General features: G+C 47.8%; 2 protein-coding genes across 2 annotated transcripts in view; one reads left to right on the plus strand and one right to left on the minus strand.

The window, feature by feature from the left end:
• LOC126542218 (synaptogenesis protein syg-2-like) overlaps positions 1-22874 on the plus strand; it is a 138332-nt gene that overhangs the window by 26063 nt on the left and 89395 nt on the right. The window lies entirely within an intron of this gene.
• LOC140216068 (uncharacterized) lies at positions 15857-17041 on the minus strand. The gene has a single exon (XM_072286355.1). The coding sequence runs from the start codon at positions 17039-17041 to the stop codon at positions 15857-15859; it is 1185 nt and encodes a 394-aa protein (XP_072142456.1).

Consider the following 22874-nt stretch of genomic DNA (forward strand, 5'->3'; position numbering starts at 1 on the left):
ACATAAAGCATGCACGCAGCCTAGATTGCTTGAATTATGAAACCGGAAGATTTGCTTTCTACCTATAAGAAGGAATTACATGCATGCATTTGATCTTTCCACGTAACTATCCGATGGCATGGTGCACCTCCAAGTTGTATTGTACGCTAAACTGTCGTAAATTATTTTTCTTGCTTTGTACTCATCGGCCTCAGTGTGCTCGTAAGATAAAAAGCACACACTTAATACCGCTGGCTCAGCTGGCCATCGTCAATATAATAGACGGGTTTCCTACAAAGAGATAAAGATAAATGATGAATTCCACGTTTTCATTCATAATATCAGAAGTTAAAGTACATGCTGTAATACATGCTGTTTATACCTCGTCTTTTCATATAGATATGCGTAGGGCCATAATACACGCTGTTTGTACCTCTTCCTCGCATGTATTTATGTATAGGGCCAGGGTTAAGAAGGCGTGGTAGGGCGTTTCATTTTATATCTAAGAAACTGAGAATATTTAATAAATAAATGAAGAAACCAAATGAAACGAAGCTGAGAAGCCTTGGGATAGGTCACTACTTGGCAGGGAGTTCACATGGGAACGATGAGCACTGATGTCTCCTCTTCCGCTTCATACAGAGACAATCCACAGTACAAGTTTCCTCTAACCTGCACAGCAGCTTCCTGCACCTTTTTAAGCAAAGTCTACGTTAGGGCGCGTTCGGTTGATTGCAGCACATGCTCAACCACGCACTCACACGCGCGCACGTGGGTGTTGACGCGAGTGGTTCCGAAGACAAGCAAGCACGAGAGGCACTGCGAACCCGTTCCCAGGGATTTATTTGCCTCGCCAGGAGTGATGTTTGTTCAGAGAAGATCCTCATTTCAGGCAGTGGCCGAGATGGAAGCCACAGCTAGCTCTTTGCCAAAGACGTAGCGCAATAGATGGCTACTGGGAACATATTCCATCTCATCCGTGTTGTCCCAACTGTGTTTAAACGAGTACACCATCGAAAGACACCATCATCCTCAAAGTTCAGCTTTCAACGAGACGAGAAAATGGCGAGAAGAGCACTTATCTGTCGCAATCAACGTTTCCATCATGGAAAGCAAACAGGCCTGGTTGTATCCTTCTTCGTAGAGGGCCACTGGAGTTGTAATCTTCCACGTGGAAATGTAATTTCGTTTTATCCGTTTCCGCCTTCCATCCTCTTTAGCCTCTCGTGTATTTCCCGTACACCCTTCCTGAGAGTCTTCACATAACATGGCGCGCCTTAGCATTTTCTTTAATTCTATTTTGTAGGGGTGGGCGAATGTTCGAAAGCTTCGAATAATGAATCGAATATATTGCCATATTCGACTAGGTCTTCGAATCGAATAGTTAATACGAATAGTTTTCGAAAACTTGAAATCACCAAGTGTTCGTGATTAAGCATTAAATTGGAGCCAACGTACGACAAATTTCACCCTGACGGCCTTAGTAGGCATAAATCACGAGAAGTTGCACGTATAGGGGTGTACGATACGTCCCTCAAGAAGCCACACTTTTCCGCCTAAAGCGCTAGCATTCGTGCACCAAGAATATGCGAATAAACACTGCTTATCCTCTACTAATGCCCCATCGGCGCTTTTAATAAACAGCGCTTCATAGCGCGCAGTATAATGACAGAAACTTCCTAACATTGTGATTTTACTCGGATGAGAATATCGTTTGATATTGTGCTCGAAATGTGGCTGTTCAATATTTGAAAACTATTGGAAAGTATTCGCTATTCGATTCGATTCGCCTCTGGCACTATTCGATTCGTATTCCATTCGGTCTCAAAACTTGCTGTTCGCACTCCCGGAATGGATTTGTCTTTTCGTCTTCTTGATATCTGCTGGTTCGCGGATCCTGTGCCGGCAAAATGAACCCCAAGATAGTTGTATACTGGCTTTTGCTTCTCGTTTCAGCAGATGCATTGTAGCGAGCCTCCTTTTTGTAGTGCGACCGATCCACTTCCACTAAGCTTTACGCCCAGCCATTGGCTCGCGTTCGTTCTCGAGTTCTCGCGCAGGTACTCCAGGAGATCCCCATCGCAGCACCTCATTCGGTAAAGAGGATGTCTTTTGTCACAGAATCGCTTTCGGAGCGACGAGAGCGCGGCGCGAGAACGGTGTAGCGCACTGATCTCGCTATCGATATAATTCGCGAATGGAGTGGGAGAAGAAAATCGGCACTGAAAGGCTGGCGGCGGAACGATAGCTCTGGATTCCAAACAAACGACAACAATCAACAAATCAGCTTCAAGAAAATAAAAATAAAAAACGGAAAAAATAAAGGTGGAATGCCCCCTTTTCATGTTTGATTCGTTAATTTTAGTTCTTTACCTAATTTTTCCAGCTATTTCCTACGTATTCGCCGCGATGCATGAGGTGCGGAGTTTGCGAGAGACGCCCTTTACGCGGCTTTCAAGAAGAAGGTTTTTTTCCCGCTGATAGCTCTTCGGACTGATATACTGCACCACGTTCACCGTTGCAGCTGGAAGGAGGTTGGGGCGGGGTGGGGATGGGGGAGGGGGGGGGGGGTAGGGACCTCGTCGAATCAATCATGGCCGAGGTAGGAGGAGATCTGTGCGCTGGTGCGCCGGGAACGCGCGTGGCCATCTCGTCCGCAGCGTTCGGCCATTTCGGACCTCTGTGCTTTCTTTTTTTCTGTTTTCGAGAGCTGCTTCCCAGGTCCGGAGATTTCGCCTTCGCGTACAGCGACTCTCATTTCTTCTTTGCCGAGCGTTCCTTATCGACGGTAAGTTCTGTTTGGTTTGCGCGCTTTCATCACGCACATTTGCCAACTTCTTCGTCCTTGTTCATCTTATCCCATTCCCTTGTCCGCGCCTACTTTCTTTCTCGCTTTTCTTCGCCGATTCTCTTCACCGTCCCAGTTCGACTGTCGTTGGCGCACTCGTGACGAACCCTTTTATTTTCTGCTTGCCTTAGCGCCTTTCTTTCTTTTTGTCGTGTGATCTTATGTTTGCCTCCCGCTCATAACGCACGCCAGAGTCCTCTTTTCAAATTTCTCTTCCCTTGGCTCGACGTATTGACCTGCCGCGTATATAGAAGTTCTGGAGCTCTTGTTTATATACTTCCTGCAGTTGAGAACACTGGCGTCGAGAGAGTGTGTTGACCGTTTAGGTTTATCATTTTTTGTTTGTTCCACTTTGTGCGGGCGTGGTGGCCACTGTCCGGCATGTGGGAGAAAACGGGCGCACCACGTCAATGTTCTTCGTTGACCAACCGGAGGAAGAAGAAATAGAGGAATCGAAGAAGCAAAAACAAAAAGGAAAAGAAGAAACGCGTTTTCGCAGCGCGGAGCGCACCATCTCTCACACACGCACATATCAGAACAAGGCGACTCGGGCGCGGCGCCGCAATAAATGCCGGCCGAGATTGGCGTCACCCGCTGCGCCGATATAGAGGCTTCGCCTTTACGACCAGGGCGCTGTCTTTCTCGGCCTCTGCCGCATACAAAGTGAGAGGCGCCCATGGAAGCCCGTAAGTGAGAAAATGGTGTACTGCTGCCACGAACTCTATACGGTTTAGTTTCGTTCTAGTGCCTGTGTATGTAGTGTCCGTTGCGAGTGGACGACGAGAGCTGCCGACACTCGCCGACTGCTCCTCTCCGAGTGGCCTATAGGACGAGCAGCGGGGATACGGCGGAAGAGAGAAGCTGGTAGGGGAGTGGCTCGCGCTGATATCTCGAGACCCCGAAGTTCGTCTGCGAGGATAAACTGAGCGCGTCGTTGGCGAGGAAAACATGGCGGCTTCTTAGATCACCACTTGCGAGACAAATGGTCCGGGCTTTGTGACAAACGATTCGGAATCGTTGCAACGTTGGAGCTATCCAGCCAGTGCAATGTGTTCTTTGAAAATAAGAAATGAAAGGAAGTTGTGGACGCTGTACGGGGCCGTTCTTGGAGGCGTGATTACAAAAATTTGTAAGGATTTGCCGCATTGTGCTTTATTGACGTGCGAGAGAACGCCGCACTGGCAGTCAAAAGAAAAGGGCAAGTACACTTCTAGCATCGCTGTAAAAAGTAGGTCAGCAAAGGCGCGCTGTGTGTTGGGAGACATAGGAAAATTTATTTAATATGAGCTAGAGATGCAGCTGCTTCGTAGCTATCAAAGCTTTATAAAATTGAGAAGACGGTGCCGTCCGAGTCTGGATTTGTAAGGTATTGCAGGGGCTTCATTAGAGCTCACATGTAGGCAAGAAACCTAGGTTTCTTTCATATTCTGCACATAGGTCACAGGTGTGTGCCTCATAGAAATGAAGAGGTGCAAGCGGTGACAAGTGTGGCAGTAGTCGAGGCACAAATATAAGAGTGTCTCAAGAACCGACGGCTACTTCATTGATGCTAAGTTACACACACTCAAAAAGAGGATGATCACCTACTCTCAAGGTGCGTCAGTTTCAGGCCACAGTGGATTACTTACCTAAATTATGACACAACTCGTAACGTGATTTTTTTTAATACGCTTATTCAGGTTGCGAAATAGACTGGCTCTGACCTCGCTTAATTTACGAATGAGATGGAAGCTTCCTCACTCGCTCACTCACTCACTCACTCACTCACTCACTCACTCACTCACTCACTCACTCACTCACTCACTCGCTCACTCGCTCGCTCACTCGCTCACTCACTCACTCACTCACTCACTCACTCACTCACTCACTCACTCACTCACTCACTCACTCACTCACTCACTCACTCACTCACTCACTCACTCACTCACTCACTCACTCACTCACTCACTCACTAAATTAATTAATTAGTATTTAATATCAAAACTGCTCGGCGACCCACAGCTATTCAACAGATTTCAACAGCTTCAAAGATAGGACCCCACCATGAAATTTAGGCTACCACCCAAAATTCAGCGCAGCTGTGCCAACCTGCTGCACAGACTTAGGGTGGGGGTAGCGCTTACGCGCGGGTACGTGGCCCTCATGCGTCACACCGAGTCACCAGACTGTGAACTGTGCAATGTGAAAGAGACTATAGGTCATGTGCTGTGTGACTGCCCTCAGTACGCGGAAGAGCGTCAAAAGCGGAACAATGTCCTTACGTGCCTCAGCAGCCCACCTCTGTCGGAGGACTTTATTTTAGGCCCTTGGTCAGACGTTAAATCGACTTTTTAAGGCTATCCATGCCTTACTTGATTTCTAGAAAGCACGGGTCTGGACTGTAGGCTTTAAGTTGTCCAAGCTGCTTACTCTATGCTTTACATCTTTCCTCGTCGTCGTCACCCATCATGCGCCTTTTCCTTCCCTCTTTCTTTCCCTTTTCTCCTTCCACCAACGCAGAGTAGCTGGCTAGAAGAATGTACTTCAGGCCGACCTTTCTGCATTTCGTATCATTAAACCTTTCTCTCTCTCAAGTGCTTTTAAGAGAAGTCACCATTATTTTAAATACGTATGAAATCCTACGCCACTGCAACCGGCGGAGGAAGACGTAAGAAAAGCTTAGCAACATATGTACAACCTATGAGGAAGTGATTTAAAGGAATTTAGCTTTTGAAATATTATTTTTCTCAGAGAGCATTCACAGCCAATTGCATGTTCACGTGGAACTATGGCAAGTGCATTTGCAGCCGTTAATTATTAGAAAAATTTATATTTTCCGAAGCTAATTTGCGTAACAGGACGCCGAGACAACAGTTATTAGGTTTGCATGTCGGTAATATGTTCTGGCGCCGAAGTGATGGCGAAATAGTTAGAGTAATAGGTGGCATCAGAGCTGACGAAGCGCGAAGAGGACGTAACCGTCCTTCACGTTCTCTCATGACATCTTCATTGCACAAAGAGCACCGAAGGGTCTTTGGTCGCGGTCAATTATCTGTTACGTGCTGTATGAATAGGTGGCGTTACAGTAAACATGACTTCGTAATGAAAATTTTCCCTTTCTTATGACATAAGTAAGGCACCCCTGAAATTCATAGAAAATAGAGGCGAAGTTGTAACATTCTCCGCTCCCACTGCCTAACTTCGTCACAACGGCGATCTCGTGAGCGAGTTCCAATAGTTCCTCAGCCGTCTACGCCTCGTGTGTATCTCTGTACGCGTAATGCTATCCGCCCCTAGTTTCTGTTAGTTCTGTCAAGTTTGAACCGCTACTTGGAAGACATGCTCAAAATCGTTCTTTCTCCTCTATGACGCCACATTCCTTATTCCTTTATTTTCTGAGCCTTACATCCTGCCTCACTACACCCACACACACCTTCTTTCGTGCGGTTCTTCGTGCTCCGAAAAGTGTACTCCGAAAAATAAAAATGAAGCCAATTTCTCGAGCTCTGTGCCTTGTCCCGATAAATCTTTCTGTCCCTCCTTTCCCTATTTCCGCCCTTCCTATATACGACTTCTAGAGAGATTCAGAGCCGCACGACCTCTCTCAGTTTCTCGCTTTCCTTTATTCCCTTTCTCCCCCACAGGACGCTGTTCGTGCCACTCCGTTGAGAAACCTCATTTTTAGGCGACCGGCGGCGACGTCGTCGTAACTGCGTAGCCTCGGTGACGCAAGCTGCAGCGGCAGCGCAGTGAGTGCGGCACCGTGAAGCGCGTATCGAGCCGTTGCCACTGTCACTTTTGGATCCTGTTGTCGGAAAGGATATTGGCTCTCGGCAAAGATCGATAACGTCGTGGGCATCGCAGACGTGCGGTGATGGTGGGTCGCCGCGAACGACGCGGCTCGGCACGGCTATAGTCTTCCCGCCAATGCAGTGGCCTTCCGATTCGCTGCAGGAGCCGGAGTCGAGGATGAGCGTGGTTTTCAAGAACTTCGATTCCGTCTTCCTTCCTCCAGTATTGCTAAAGAGGCCGCTCATTATGAACCAGGACGTAGTATCGGCCGAGTAAGAAAATAACATCGGGACAGGCGCTACAGCCTTCACATGAGGAGAACAGTTACACAGGGGAAAACGCTGTTCATCTATCGGTATACTTCCACGTGTTATGTTCAGCGTTGTCGTTGCGTTGGTAAGCGCTCTTGTAAACAAATCAATAATGCACGTGGGAATAAACGAACCCTGGAGCTGTGCTGTGGCCTGGACCCTCTGTTATCTGATGTCACGGCCCTGAGCCGATTTTACAGTCAGGGATCGGATACCGGCATGGACTACGAGGATCTAACACCTCCCCGCGCAGAGTGGTGTGCGAGCACGTCACGGCAATTTATGAGGATCGTTTCAGCGTCATCTGTTATAGCTGCAATCCATGTGGTTTGCGAGCTGTATGCATACAAGACGGTGCTAATGACTGAGTTTGGGTTCCCCTACAGAAGGTTGCACCATTTATTATACGGCATATACAATGTACACTGCCAGGTGTAAAAGGGAGAAAATGGCTTCGGAATAGTCATACCACGCAGATACACAGACAACACTATCAAAAGAAAGGAAGGAATGCTGTAAGGTTCCTGCACTGCAGGGAATTGTTATTATGCACAACGCAGGATATAGTTTGCACGTTTTAACTACAGGCGCCACCCTAAATCATTGCTTCAGCGGCAGCCATCGGTGTCGGCCGTCCCTTCCCAAATTCCTGTACGCTGTATATACTGTGGGCCACTTACAGTAAACCGAGAAGGTTTACGGACTACGCGACTTGAGAAAAAGCTTAATAGTGCCACCGCCTCACAAGGCAGCCTCGTATTCACATTTTGAACCACTACTAGTACAAGCGAATAGCGTCGCTATACACGGTTTTACTGCATGGCTACGCTTACAGGCTGGTTGGAAATTCAACATTTTATAAGATCCGACGGTCAGAAAACTTTTGTCGTTGACTGTACGTGTATTAACACGACAGTGTTAAAGGCCCCATATCGCAGAATATCTGGTGTCAGCGTCCGGCGCCGGCGTCCCGTGAGCAAAAATTCTAGTATACAGGGTGTTCCAACTATCATGCGCTAAGAGTTAAACATATACAAATGCCAGGTAGCTGGGCAGGACCAAGGTAATGTTGTTTTCAGTCGCTTGGAGATACTCAGAAGATCCTTTGCGTTTCGCCTAAGTAGATAATTCGTCTTAATTAATTAATCAACTCCTCAAATATTATAATTAGATGAAAAGTGTCAATGAGAAACATGTAGAGCAGCATTAAAAACTTCAGATACAGCTTCCTCTTGCTCAGTACCAGCTACATAAAAGTGTTTTTCCAAGCGTGAAAGAAACCCGCAAATGCACTCAAAGTGCTTCAAGCGGCGAGTCGCGCGGCCACATAACTATCTTGCCTCCGGCTAAATTCACGTGCCGATCTCATTTTTATGTGGGGCCACTATCGAATGTTGGGACAGGAATGCTGAGGCGGTACCGACACCGTGCTTCGAGAGGGGCCGTATACACTTTAGCATCGAAATAGGAAGTGACGTTTATACGTGCGCGGGAATGCAGGAGGGAACGCAGGCGGCACCACGAGATAGTTAGGGAAACAGAGGCGTCTGCGGAAAATGTGGTGGCGTAGGAGGGGCGGTACTTAGCCGTGCACCTCTCCGACGAGAGCAGTTCTTTGATTTTACAAAAGGATGACAGTTGTCCATGTTGCCACCACCCCGCCGTTTTGTTCCTCAGGAGAACTCGTATAGGGGAGTCGTAATCTCGGAGGTGTTGGAAAGGAACCTGGCGAGATAGTTCAGCATCCCGAGGGGTCGGAGAACTTCTGCTATGTCCTTGGGCACTTCTAGAGCCTTGATAGCCTCCAATTTCATCGAGTCTGATGCCATCAGCACAAACGATCACCCCCAAGAAAGATTCTTCGAATACACCGAAGCGGCACATGTCTCGGTTAAGGGTTATATTTCGACTTTGGCGAGGCGAGAAAGGGCTTGACCGGAGCGGACATCATGATCTTTATTGTCGCAGACGAAGTCAAGGAGGTCGTCTATCATATTAGTGACGCCTTCTTGACCATCGAGAATCCGTGCCATCTGTTTATGGAAGTATTCAAAGGCCGACGTGATGCCAAATGATAGATGGAAAAAACGGTATCGATAAAACGGCATGAGAAGCGTTGTCAGCTCTTGAGACTCTGTAGCGAGCTTGACCTGGTGAAAGCTGGCTGTAGCATCCAACTTCTAGAAAACTTTTTTTGTCACCTAGCAGGCAAAGAACTTGCTCCACTGTTGGCAGTAGGTGGCGCTAACGCAGTACAACTTCGTTCAAGCGAGTCAGCTCGACGCAATATCGGTGACCATCTGAGGACTTTAGAAATACCGCGAATCCTGCAAACAAAGACGTTGGTTTATCAACCAGACGAATGGGTACTTCGGCTTACATCCTGTCAAGTTCCTTCGCAGGACAACGCTTCGAAATGGGATGGAGATTCGTCTAGGAGCACCGAGTGAGAATGGTACGTGGGTTCGAGTGTCTCAATTGACGCTACGTTAATTAACTGAGCTTTAATAAACTTGCTCCTAATTAACACCAATGGTCGTGAGTTCAACTCCCACCAAAGCTTTAGGGTGCGACTCCCACCAAAGGTCGTGGGCTCGAGTGCCTTAATTACCTTTATATTAATTAATTGTGCGTTTTTTGTAGGCGTGATGAGTGGCATCGAAGCCAGGTGTGGAAGAAGACGACGACTAACGCGAGAGCAGGGGCACGAGCGTGTGTCTGCGCGAGGGGAGCTCACGTGACCTTCTGTACCGCACGACGCGTTTTCCAGACCATCGGGGTGTATGAGTAACTTGGGCTTTCGCCTTAAATATTGAAGCCCCTCAGTGGGGCATCTCTCGTAGTCCAGGGGGCTCTTCTGTAAGTGCCCACCTGGTGGACATATTCATTTCGCCTGCTCCAGAAGCGCTGATTAGCTGGTACGCCTGTCTCCTTCTGACGCGTACCCCAGCCCAGACAATCAGAATTCCAGCAGCAAACAAAATGGACACGTCCGCTAGGTGGTAACTTGCAGAATACCTCCGTGTTGCGTTGGGACGCCAAAAAAACCCCGTCAATAAACTAATCTTCAGGCATACTCCGCAATCTGAGTACGGAGAGGTGGTGTTGAGACACACTAGGCCTTATAAGTTGCGGGAACTGAACCGCAGTCGAGGGATCACTGACTCAGTTTTCTCAGTCCTCCTTTAAGCGTGGAAACTACGGAAGGAAAGGGAATATGGGCGAGGGGAGAGGGATTAGGCCTACTCCTCGTGACGGTAGTGATTGATGCCGTCGCACCGCGAGTCGATATTCCACACGTGCCGCGCGTTATACTCGCAGTTCTGTTGCCGATCCCGTGGGGAAAGAGCGGGGCGGGGGGGTGGAAGGCGAATAGTAACGCCCGGCGTGGGCTCGGCAATTTCCCAGAGAGCGTCGATGGGACGGGAGGAACGAACCTTGCGCAGACCGGAGGGAAGTAGAGGGGGAGGGGGTGTCGTATTTTTTTTAGCCTTCACGTCTGGAACACACCACCTGCCTTCCGCTCTGAATCTCATGCAAATGACTTTTTCCCGCAAATTCGAAACGCATGTGAGCCACTCGAGCCGAGTTGCGAGCTGCCGCACGGCCGAGATTACCGCCAAGCGTGTAATTACTTACACCACCCGAGGTGGCATGTTTGTCCGTGAGGGCAAGATAAGTCACATTCCTATGCTAATGCTGCGGTGATGGCCACCTTATGCTTTCCCATGTGTAAGTATACGACGTAAGAAAACAGGTTGTTGCTAGTTTTCTTTCTTTTCTCTTTTTTTACTGTCTGTTCTTGCTTTGTACTCACTGACTGTGAGACTTGCTCCGGTGGCTCAATGGCTATCTCGTCCTGCTGCTAAGCGCGAGGTCGCCGGTTCGATTACCGGCCGCATTTCCAGAAAGAAAATGCAAGAAAACACTTTTGTATTTATATTTAAGTGCAGCTTAAAAAATACCAGCTGGTCCAAGTTAATCAACGCCTCTTACAGCCAGCGATGCTTTCGGCCGATAAACAAATAAATAAATAAATAAATAAATAAATAAATAAATAAATAAATAAATAAATAAATAAATAAATAAATCATGGATTGCTTGCAGCGCAGAAGAAGCTACGGCGCGCGCAAGCCATCCAGATCCCAGACCCGGCTACCTGTCATAGCCATTTTTTGCCGCTAAGCCTCCCATGTGCAACGTCAGTTGAATAGAACTATAGCCTCAATAGATACGTACAAGTGGTTTTCGTTTCTTGTTGGTTGACGCGAACTGTACTATACGCTGCAGAGCAAGAAGCTGGTACGTTTCATTTCGGTTGATTCGACGGAGATTGGAGTCCAAAAGCGTGCCAACTTCGCTTGTGTAGCCCCAAATTGTCTACCGAATCATTCCGTCGAATTGACCGGAGACGCAGCGAAACGCGAGGGGCTCACCGTTGTCGCGGCGTTCTTGGAGAATATATACTCTTTGAGGATGGACATTGGGGCGGCGATACATCAACAGAACGTGATACGTTTTCCCATTCTTTTGCTGTTTGCAGACATCAATATTTAAGGGCACTTAACTACCAGATAAGTCTCCTGCAGTCTGGCGCGACTTCGAATCACAGTGTCACCCAGTGGCGTAAGCTTTAACTCATTGGTTTGCCGTGAGGCCATGTATTTTGGAAGCATATGCTCATGTGTAGATAGCTATTTATCAATGTACAACGTACAACGCAATTTTAACCTAGGATTCCACCTAGGAAGTATCGAGGCCTTTTTCGGCTCCGAGTCGATCCGCGTAAAAGAAAATACCTTGAAATATTTGACGTGACATGGACGTACCCGCGCTTCGACATGTGAGCAAAAAAAAAAAAAAAGGGAAAAGGAAGGAAGAAGAAAACAAAGAAAAATATGCATTATATTAAAAATAGTCAGTGAACGTGTTCTAGCTGAAGCTTATACTAATTTCGCTTAATTCATTAGTGTTTCATTAAGTGATTACACTTTGCCGAAGAGGTGCGTGTAGATAGTCTTAATGTGTAGCCTTATGGACACCAGTTGTGGGAGTCTTGAGAAAGAAAGAGAGCTATTGATTGAGTTCTGGAGAGGTTTCGCCTGGTGGGACTCTTGAAGCACCAAAACACAGGTTACACCTCTGTGTGTATATATATAATAGTCATATACAACCAACAAAACGAAGCCAAGAAAATCATCGGCGAAATTAGCTGTGAAATTGAAATGTAGAAAGTAATAAAGTTAAGAGAAATGAAAGTGCACGAAAAGATAACTTTTCGCCGGTGGGAGACCAACCCACAACCTCCGAATTGTGCGTGCGTTGCTCTACCGATCGCGCTACGGTGACTTTTTTTTTTTTTCTTTATTGCCGACTTCAACACGTCAGTTTACAAAATCAGTCCGCGCGAAGAACACAACACGTATGCTAAAAATACGTCACCCTCACTTGGGGTTACGTGATGATATTAAAATTCACGCATGTGTAGCAAAGCTTCCATTCTTGGAAGCCACTCAGGCACTGGGTCTTGTATCTTGTATCCTTCAATAGCTCTGCTAACAGATTCACAAAAATACTGTCTTATCGGCCTGGCATCAATGTCTGCGTGGCTGACCGCCATCCTGGATCGCCAAATACTGTACAGTCCCAATATCATAATCATGTCAAAAGGAACCCCGTCTTCACTCTCGACGGGCAGAAATCTAATTCCGAAAGCATCAACCGGTAAGTCTTTTTTAATCGTGCGTTGGAGAATGTCCCAAAAGAAAAGGGCTTCCCAACAATCTAAGAAAACATGTTCGATAGTTTCCGGCTTCCGGCATATGAAACAATGATTTCCCCAAGGCACAAAGAAACCCTTCGCTTCCAAATACGTCTTGACTTCAAGAGTGTTCGTATGGAGCTTAAAGAAGAAACTTTTAACTCCGCCTGGTACAGTCATTCTTTTCACACGTTTTAGAACTGACTGCCATGGACCTGCACAGTACAACGACCTGTACAACGGTACCAGAAGAAAGACCTCACACAGGTCCTTATAAAGTTTCTTTCGCGACACCACTGACAAATATTCAAACGAAAATCGCACTTGCAAGACGCGACATGCCATGTACACCTCTTTAAGGAAGCCAAAAATGCTCCCTTGCATACTCTCCGAACTAACAACCAAATTTGGCAAAACCCTGCCCAACCTAACCTGACACACAGTTCGCAAAAAGGGGTCATTCGTGTCACGAAAAAACATAAATCGGTTAACCAACTGGCGCAGATATAGATGGGCCAAACCTAGTCCTCCAGAGCGGACGCGGTGAAACAGATTGGTGCGTCGTGTCCGCTCCCAAGTGCTTCCCCACACAAAAACCGCAAATACACGGTGCAGCTTCTGCACATTGACGCGAGAACAATGAATTGCTTGCAAGACATACCACAGCTTGGTTACAAAAAAAAGGTTACAAATTGTGGCACGCGCGAAAATAGACCAGCTGAAGCCTTTGAGCCTGTCGGCCTTTTCACGCATTTCAGCAACTTGGCATTTCCAATATGGCTCACTGTCGCGATAATTCTCCAGCGGCACTCCTAAATATTTTACTGGGGTTGCTGTCCAAGTCATGTTTGCGAAATTCGTTGGGGTTAAGGGCCAGTCGCCGTGCCAGAACCCCAAACACTTAGCCCAATTCACAGCACTCCCGCTCACAGAACAAAAGTCTTTCACAATTTGAACCACAACACGAACGCTTTCGTAGTCAGCACAGAATACGGCAATGTCATCAGCATACGCGAGAATGCGGACCTCCGCCGCATGCAAACGAAAACCATGAACGCTGTTGCTTTCAATAACGCTCAAACAAAAAGGTTCAATATACAAACAAAAAAGCAATGGTGACAGGGGGCAACCCTGACGCACAGAGCGTTGCACTTGGATGCGCGCTCCCACCCCCTTATTTACTAACAACCGCGTCGTGCATCCTCTGTACGCCATGGCTACGCCTTGGCAGATGACTGATCCGACATTAACGTGCTCTAAAACAGAGAACAAGAGGTCATGCGGCACCCTGTCGAAGGCTTTCTCTAGATCGAGCTGGAGCATTGCGATGCTTTCATGCAAAGCGTCGCAACACTCGAGCACGGACCGGGCTGTGTGTATGTTGGTATATATGGTGCGACCTTTGATACCACAGGTCTGATGTGGTCCCACTAATTCTTGCATCACGGCTTGGAGTCTTTTAGCCAGAATTTTCATGAAGATCTTGTAGTCTACATTAGTCAGGGATATGGGTCGGTAAGCGGTAACCTGTCGCAGTCTAGCTTCATCTTCGCTTTTTGGTATTAAAATTGTATGGGATGTTAAAAATGAAGGAGGAAGCATATCCTTGTCATAAGCCTCATTAAACAGTGTAGCCAAAACCGGTGCTAAATCATCTTTGAATGCCTTATAAAGCGGTGCTACTAGCCCGTCTGGTCCTGGGGACTTTCCCGGGTTGAGGTCTTCTATGGCTTTCCGCACTTCTGTTGAAATGGGCAGTTCTAGCCGCTCTTTCGTATCATCACTAAGCCGCGGCATTAAAGAGAGGAAACGGGTCTTGAAGTCTTCGGTTCTTACTTTGGTGTAACCAAAGAGCCCGCTGTAGTATTCATAAAAGGCCCTTTCTATATTTCCTTTGTCTACGAAGATTACACCGTTCCACTCTATTTTTGGTATGTCATTCTTGCGGGCGTGCCTTTTTTCCAAGCCGAAAGCACGTTTTGTGGGCATTTCGCCCGCTATCAGCCGCTGTGCCCTCGCCCTCACGATCGCTCCTCGATATCGCTCCGTATCTATTGCCTCTAGTTTCTGCTTGACGGTGCGCATTTCTTCGGTGCAAGTGCCTGGCTGCTTTCCTTCTTGCATTATCAAAAACTTTAGGTCGTCTCTCAGCGTGTTTTCCTGCAGCCTTTGCTTTTGCTTTATAGCGCACGATCGTTCAATTGCCATCATTTTCATTGCCTGCTTAAATCTTTCCCACTTCGCTCCCAGAAGTTCGTTGTCCGCCATTGGCAGTTCGTGTATCGCCGACGTAACGCGATCCACGAAGATATCATCGTTTAGAAGCTTCTCATTAAGTTTCCAGTTTTCCCACACAAATTTGCTTTTCGTTCCTTTTCTTTTACCTACATGGAAGACAACAAGACAATGGTCACTGAACGGCACTGGTTGTACGCTGTATTCGCCGCAGTACGGTATCAGTTCAACAGATACGTACGCCCGATCCAGACGCGCGTGACTCGTTCCTTGGAAATGGGTAAACCGAACGCCAGAACCACATCCGAGACAATCACCAACATCCTCTAGATGACAGCGATCAATTATGTCACTTAAACAGGCAGTACTCGCATCTCGGTAGGGCGTCGCACTGGTTTTGTCGCGTGCCATGCTTACGCAGTTGAAATCGCCAAGTAAGACGAGCAGACGGTCTGTGTCACAATGGTTGCCGACTGTCTCAAAAAGGTTTCGCCTCTCTTCCGTGTTAGTGTGTGCGTAAATACAGATAATACGCAATTCCAAACCAGCAAGTGTGATGTCACAGACAATCCATCGACCGAAAACGCAAGTCTCAACTCTTTCCACAATCGCTCCCAGAGACTGGCGAATCAACAGCATGCAACCTGCCGAGGTACCCACGGCATGAGACACGCAAACATCATACCGACTACTGAACGAGAGCACCATTCTGTCGGTCTGGTCTTGACTCTCGATTTTGGTCTCTTGTATCGCTACAATATCCAATTCCTGCTCAGTCACGAGTCTCAGCAGCTGATTTTGCCTCCTCCTGGATGAAAGACCCCTGACATTAAGCGTGGCTACTACGAGGTGTCTTTCAAATGCCGCCATCGTTAAGCAAGACCAGGCCGCCAGTACGGCGCTTACCTTCATGCGCACAACGCCGCGCCGTGTAGTGCCGTCCCTCCATTATTAGGTCTTCGGGTTGTCGTCGCGAGGAAGCGACGACGATCGTTGCCCGCTGGTGACACGCTGCTTTTTCCCTTCGCCTACGCCCCACTGGCGTTCTAGGAGACGCAGTCGTTGCTCCTGGCTCATTGCACTGACATCGTCGTGGCGTCGTTTCGCAGCCGCAGGGTCAGACTCCATGGGTTCCTCGTTGCTTTTTTCAGAAGGGCGTGGAATATCTTGCGGTGAATTGGTATCCATGCTCGTGGTTGCCGACTTGGGGGTGCTGGGCGCTGACTCACGAGTCCCTGGCATGGCGCCTTCCTTTTCATCGCTCAGCGCTGCGGCCGTTGGGCTCTCGACCACTGGGTTGGAGGCAGCTTGCTCAGCTTCATCCTCGTCCATGTGCAGCTCACTATTATCGCCGAATGTTCCTCGAGTCGCGGCGCGGGCGTATGACTTCGTGCATTCAGCCTCTTCATGCCCGAAGGCGTGGCACTCGCTGCACTTGGGCACCTTGCAGTCCCGCCTAATGTAGCCTGTGTTGCGGCAGCGGAGACATATCGGCGCACGCCCGGGCACGACGACTAATACTGTACCGTTCCCGATACGCAGCTGATGGGGTATGCGCTCGAGGCTTGCACCTTCTCGAAGAACCAGCCGCACAACACGAGTAGTCGAGTCGGCGTTTTCAAACCCGCCGGTCTTCCATCTATCGCTCGAAACTTCTTTCACTTCGCCGTACTCGGCGAACGCCCGCCTCAGAGTTTCGTTGCTGACGTTGAAGGCACACCAATGCACCTTCAGCCGCACTTCCTGCCTTTCAGGGTCAAAGACAACGCAAGTCTTCCCTTTAACAACAATATGCCCGATGTCGAGCAACTTTTTCTTGGCTTCTTCACTACGGAAGTTGACTAACCAGACGTGCGACATCTGGTACGCTCCGATACCGCCCACCTGTTCAATGACGCCGGCTTCTTTCATCGGCTGGCGGAAATCTTCTATCCTGTAAGGCCTTCCAGCGGTGTCGCAGTGAAGAACAACCATTGTTTTCAGTCCTCCTCCGGTTGGCAGCGGCGGCAGTACAATCCTGTAATCTTTCAGGCCGTCCAAAAACGATGTTCCGCGGCCAGAATCGGCCGTTATCACAGCTCGCGAAGAGCCAGCCATCCTGCGTCCTTTCACGACCGTGGCCGGAAGCAGAATCATCGCGCTACGGTGACGGCTAGCAATTCAGCCACTAACTTGGGTATTTATGTTTTCTAGATCTAGCCCTGGGAGTGTTAGCCAGCGCCCCTCAAAGTGAAGGAGGGCGTATGTTGAACATCCTTATATTTTTTTTGGCCGATGGCGTCATGTAACAGGTAAACTTAGTAGAGGAGCCACGGGGCTAAAAAGCCCCCGAATGCTACCTGATAACCTCAAGGCTGGCATATTCGAGACCCTCACTATTAATGAAGGAGAGAAGAAGGCAAACCGAGGGGCTCGATTTTTGCTAATGAACATATACAGCCCACATACAATGAAGCCAAGGAAAGCAACGGGGAAATTAGCTGCGAAATGGAAATGCAGAAAATAATAAAGTGAGTCGCCGGTGAGACACGAACACACAACCTCCGCATATTATATATATACATATATATGTATATGTATATATATAATATGGTATTGTGCTGGTCTCAAGCGTGCGATGGATGACCAAGGTCGGCTGCTGCAAGACTGGCCCGCCACAGTGGATTTGTACTGTCATGCGATAAAAGCCCACGCCCAGATACCTACACCAGCCATAACGCACAATAACAGTGCGCAAGCGCCCCGTCACGTGGCATTTTTTCATATTTCGCGGGTTTTCCTTGGAATGCGGAAAAAAAAAAAAGACCACGTGAGATATATGGTGTTGAAAACAATATATTGAGAGGTTTCTCAAGGTGCTCTACAACTTTGCGGGTCACACTTCGGGTCTGCAGCCAATACTTAAAAAGTTGACTAATAAAACGCAACTAATCCATTAGTTAAGGGAAAAAAAAATAGCCTGAGTAACTCTAGGCCAGTGCCAACGTTATGCACGTGGTTCAACTCGCCTCCGGAGTGCCTTTCATTTTTAAAAATTTGGCTCAAATTGTGTGGGAGAACCTGTATATGAATGTGTGTGTATATCCTTTTACTTTACATTAGTAAAATGTATGCTCATCCTTCCATGTTGACTACTGCTGGTGATGTTAGCGTATAATTGCAAATGTTTTATTTACGTTTTTTTTGCATGGATTTTGTTTCTACCTGTATACTTGTATCTACGTTTCCACCGTTGTAACTTTTCCAGTTTTGTATGACCCTGCGAAGGCTTACAGTATGAAATAAGCAAACACCTGCGTACATCTTGCAAATATTGCCTCAAGTGGGCACAAGAGTATGAAACTACGCTGATAAATGTTTTCGGTTCAAGGGAATCACGGCAATACTATGAACTGCATGATTGCTTTCTCTGCTAGCTTCCCAATTCACGTATGGTTTAAATTCGTTTTTTTTATTACTTCAAACACTCATTTTCAAAGCCTACGGAAGTTACTCGAATGAGGTAATTACAAGTCAATTCGTTGCCCAGGCAAACATCACTTGAAAGAAAAGTCACAGCAATCTACGCACTAATAAACTAGCTACGTTAATTACCTTTTTATTAACAGTTTATTGTACATATTAATACTGAAAAGGTGAAAGGACTTCCGATAACAGTCTTAATTCGTGTTCGTACATTTAGAAATGGTCGTGTAACCCGAAATAACTGGTGTCAAATTATTCGTTCAATTTGCCTGATTACGTACACCACCCCGCAAACCGCACCTCTCAATGGAACCCGCCCGTGACGTGTAGGGCGGCGTAAAATGAATATCGGTTTTGTGGCGCGATCAAGCAGTCCGTCTCGCCCCTGCGGCAGAAGTGACTACGCGTGCAATGTGGAGTTGTGCACGGCACCGATCAGTACAAGATGGCGGGAAGAGATAAGTGCGATGGCAACTTCATTCTACGCCGCGCTTTTAAGCGTCACGCGATGGGGTTGGACAGGGAGCCGCGTTTCGTGGGGCTGCATGCGTATAATGAGGTAAACAGAACAGACATTGTGACGCCATGTTTTTTTTTTTGTGCATACATAACAATTCAATACGCATTTCTAGGTGGTCGCATGGAGTTAAGCACTTAACTGGATACCTGAATGCAGCTCTTCCTCGGCAAGGATCCTTAAGGTTGCTTGTTTCGCAAATCTCCTGCTTGCCTAAACAAGCAACGTTGGGGTGGAGAGACACTTTCTGCTCGTCAGTGGAAAGACAGCAAGAGAAGAGGTATCCTGAAGTCATGGCACATCCGCAATGATCGTACGCGCCATCGTAGGCAATAACGATAAGCTGACTTCGATAAGGAATGGATAAGCTTTGGCGAAATAGTAAAAGCAACGCCCGGCTGTAACCTAAAGTAGGCCGCTGGGGTCGAAGAAGAGCCAGAAAAGCGACTTGGTGCGTCGGTGAAATTATTGATTCTGCTGTTTCCTGCGTAGTCTTTACTATGAACCCTTCCTCATTGCACAGACGCTGCGAGCGAAAAAAAGCATTACGGCGTTACATCGGGCGTAGTCCTGTAAAGTCGGGATGCCAAACAGCTTTCAAATCAAGTTGCGCTGCGACTATTATCTCGATACTCTATAGCGCATATATATATATATATATATATATTGTAAGGAAGATAACGAACGTGCGCACTGGGTCAGCAGCATCGGCAGCTCGGGAACTGCTCGGTGCATCGTAGAACCGGCGGTCGCTACGAACCCCAATAAATCTCCTTTATGAGTGGTGGAGCCGTGCGGGGTAACGTTCCACTCTACCATCCTGGAACTCCGTTCTCGGACGCTACCCTCTGCCATGCCGGACGCCGACCAGCAGACTCTTCCACCGCCACCCGCCCTTGCCCTGGCACCGTTCGCCAGCGGGAGCCTCCCATCTTCAGCGGAACCGACGACAACGACGTTGAAGAGTGGCTGTCGTCCTACGAGCGGGTGAGCGTTCATAACAAATGGAATGACTCAGATAAACTGGCTTACCTATCATTCTATCTCGCGGACGTGGCCAGTCTCTGGTTCAGAAATCATGAGAGGGATATCCGAACGTGGTCGGCGTTCAAGGCTTCGATAACGTTCATTTCCTGTTGCTTGTATAATACCTTATTATATGCTACTGTTGCTTTAAGTTGTCAATTATCATAACTATTCTTGTACAGGAGGTCCCGATACAGTCTTTGACTATGGGACCTCCTCCTGCATACTAAATACGTGTAATTTGACCCAAATTCTAACAATAAATTCTGATTCTGATCTGATTACAGAAGTATTTGACCGACCCGCCGTCAGGAAGCTCCGAGCCGAGCAGCGTTTGCGTACACGCGCACAGGACACGGGTGAGACATTCACCAGCTATATAGAAGACATTCTAGATTTGTGTAGGCGCGTGAACGCTACCATGACGGAAGCGGAAAAGATCAAGCACGTCATGAAGGGAATCGATGATGACGCGTTCCAGATGCTTCTGGCCAAGGACCCACGCACTGTTGGCGACGTCATCAGCTTGTGCCAGATCTATGATGAGTTGCGTAAGCAGCGAGCTCTGACAAGGCGACATCCCACACCAAATGCGACGTCACTCTGCAGCCTCACCACCGGCCCAGAACAAGCCTCCCTGATAACCCAAATCAAGGATTTCGTCCGCGAAGAAGTTGCACGACAGCTATCTCTCGTTACTCAGGAGTCTGCCAGCACTTTGCCGTCTCATGAACCTCCGTAACGTGAGCCATGAAGAGGTCGCAGAAGCGCTGCCGGCTGTTCACCAGCAAGATGTCGTGACTACACCCCTCACTTATGCTACGGTTGCGACGGTTATGCTACGGTTCCCGAGCTCGAGCAGAAGCTCGAGCAGAAGCTCGAGCAATAGCAGAAGCTCGAGCTCGGGAAGTGCTAGGTGCATCGTAGAACCGGCGGTCACTACGAACCCTAATAAATCTCCTTTACAATATATATATATATATATATATATATATATATATATATATATATATATATATATATATATATATATATATATATATATATATATCATGCCCCTTACCAAGAAATCTCCTCACATTATCGAAGAGGCAGAACGAAATACCCGCTCCCGCACGCCAAACTCGAACGCGCGCAGGCGGCCGGGTTTCGAATGCTGCAAACGGACTCGAATCCGTCACGAGGCCTACTAAGCCACTACAACTCAGAAACCCCGGCAAATTTTCCAGACTGCCCAGAACTCTATTGTTCACTCTCGCACATGCTATGGCAATGTACCACGTTACCAGAGGGCCCTCTCTCCAGTGAGCCCGAATGGGAAGAAGCCCTCAAAAGCCCGGACCTCAAACTCCAACTCAAGGCCGTCCAGAGGGCCCAAGAAATGGCGGAGCGTCACCACGTTCCCATACCGACTTGGGCGTTGCCTACGGTTTTGGCCCAAGGAGCCGCCCGCGTGTGATCTCCAACGGCTTAAACCTCCTCAGGACCTCAATAAAGTTCTTGACTGACTGACTCCATAGCATTATATTACCAAGCTAGATAGATTTTTGCATGCGCTCTCCTGCCTTAGACTACGGAATCGCGGTAAAGGGGAAATGTTCGCGTAAGCCGAATCGAAAACATTTGCTTGTTGCTACCATCATTTGCTTTAAATTAAACCCGCATCGCACTCTCATGTAGCTCGCTTCTATTGATTCCTGGACATCGCCTTTTCTGCTGCAGACACTCGGGAAAATAAAGTCAATTCCCCGATAAAGTGACACGCCTCGAGTTCTCCTAAAGGCACAAACACGATTCTCTGCCAGCTCTCGCGAGCCATCAATTTCGCACATACGAGGCGACGGCGATGAACGCGAGCCCCGTGAGACAAGGCACGCATGCTACAATGCAGTCCAACAAGTCGAGCATAATTAATGACACCCGCATTACAAGCCGAGCAAAAAATAAAAATAAAACGCAAGGACAGAGAACGACTGCAAGAGCACCAGCGGCAATAAACACGCGGAGCAATCTAAGGTTAGATGGTTTTGTGCGTGCGTACAGGGATGGAAATCCGATCACACATACACTGCGCCGAGGTTACGTGTACTGCGTCTAAGCAAGCAGCACGTGTGCGTTTTTCACGAGCGATGTATTTTGTTTTGCCAGGCCGCTTGACGGTTATTAATGACTTCAAGGGGCGACTTGCAACCTGCGTCTTTGTTAATACACCCTGGCATCGCCCTGGCCCTCGCTTTCCGCTGGACGGTCAACACAGCCTCGCGTTCATAAAGAACTCACTGGTGCCGGTATAGAAAATAAATATACAAAATAAGGTGCCAGAGAAGAAGGCGAAATAAAGCTGTAAATAAAATAGTTATACGGTGAAGCTGACTTTGCCCGTATCTACTTGCTCTGTGACCGTGCACACGGTTATACCATAGAGAAAGAAATTGTTATACTGTTTGTGTTGAGCACCGGCGTAATTTCCCTTCTGTTTGCCGTCGGTAAAGAAAACAGAAAGCTGCCGAATATTAAGAGACGTAAACGCAAATATCCAGAGAAAAATTAAGCGAGCAACCTCTTTCTTTTTCTTTTCTCTTTTTCTGCTTGGAAGACAACTGCGGGAAGTTGGGATTGCATGGTCAAATATGTGTGTTCCGCGGACGTCAGCATTAATCTGCTGCCGTGCAACGGCGCCATCAGGGCCAGCGGATGAACCGGCACGTCCATTACGAGTTGCGAAATTGATTGCAGAAGCCGATTTATTGACGACGGTAACTGCGACGTCCCTCTGGCGCTGGTTCCGCACACACGTAGCCGGTCGAAAAGCGTGATCAATCAAATCTGCAGGAGACCAGCCGTATTCTAGACTCGATGTCCAAGTAGACCGATGACGGAGTGACAGCGCTGTTACGATTGTGTTGTACACAGCTATAGTGACTCGGGGGGAAGTGACGCAAACGTTCGCACGTGTGTGTG

This window comes from Dermacentor andersoni, chromosome 2 (assembly GCF_023375885.2).
Source record: "Dermacentor andersoni chromosome 2, qqDerAnde1_hic_scaffold, whole genome shotgun sequence".
NCBI classification, from domain to species: domain Eukaryota; kingdom Metazoa; phylum Arthropoda; class Arachnida; order Ixodida; family Ixodidae; genus Dermacentor; species Dermacentor andersoni.

Coding starts and splice junctions, on each gene's coding strand:
- LOC140216068 (XM_072286355.1), bottom strand. CDS start 17,041: ATGATTCTGCTTCCGGCCACGGTCGTGAAAGGACGCAGGATGGCTGGC.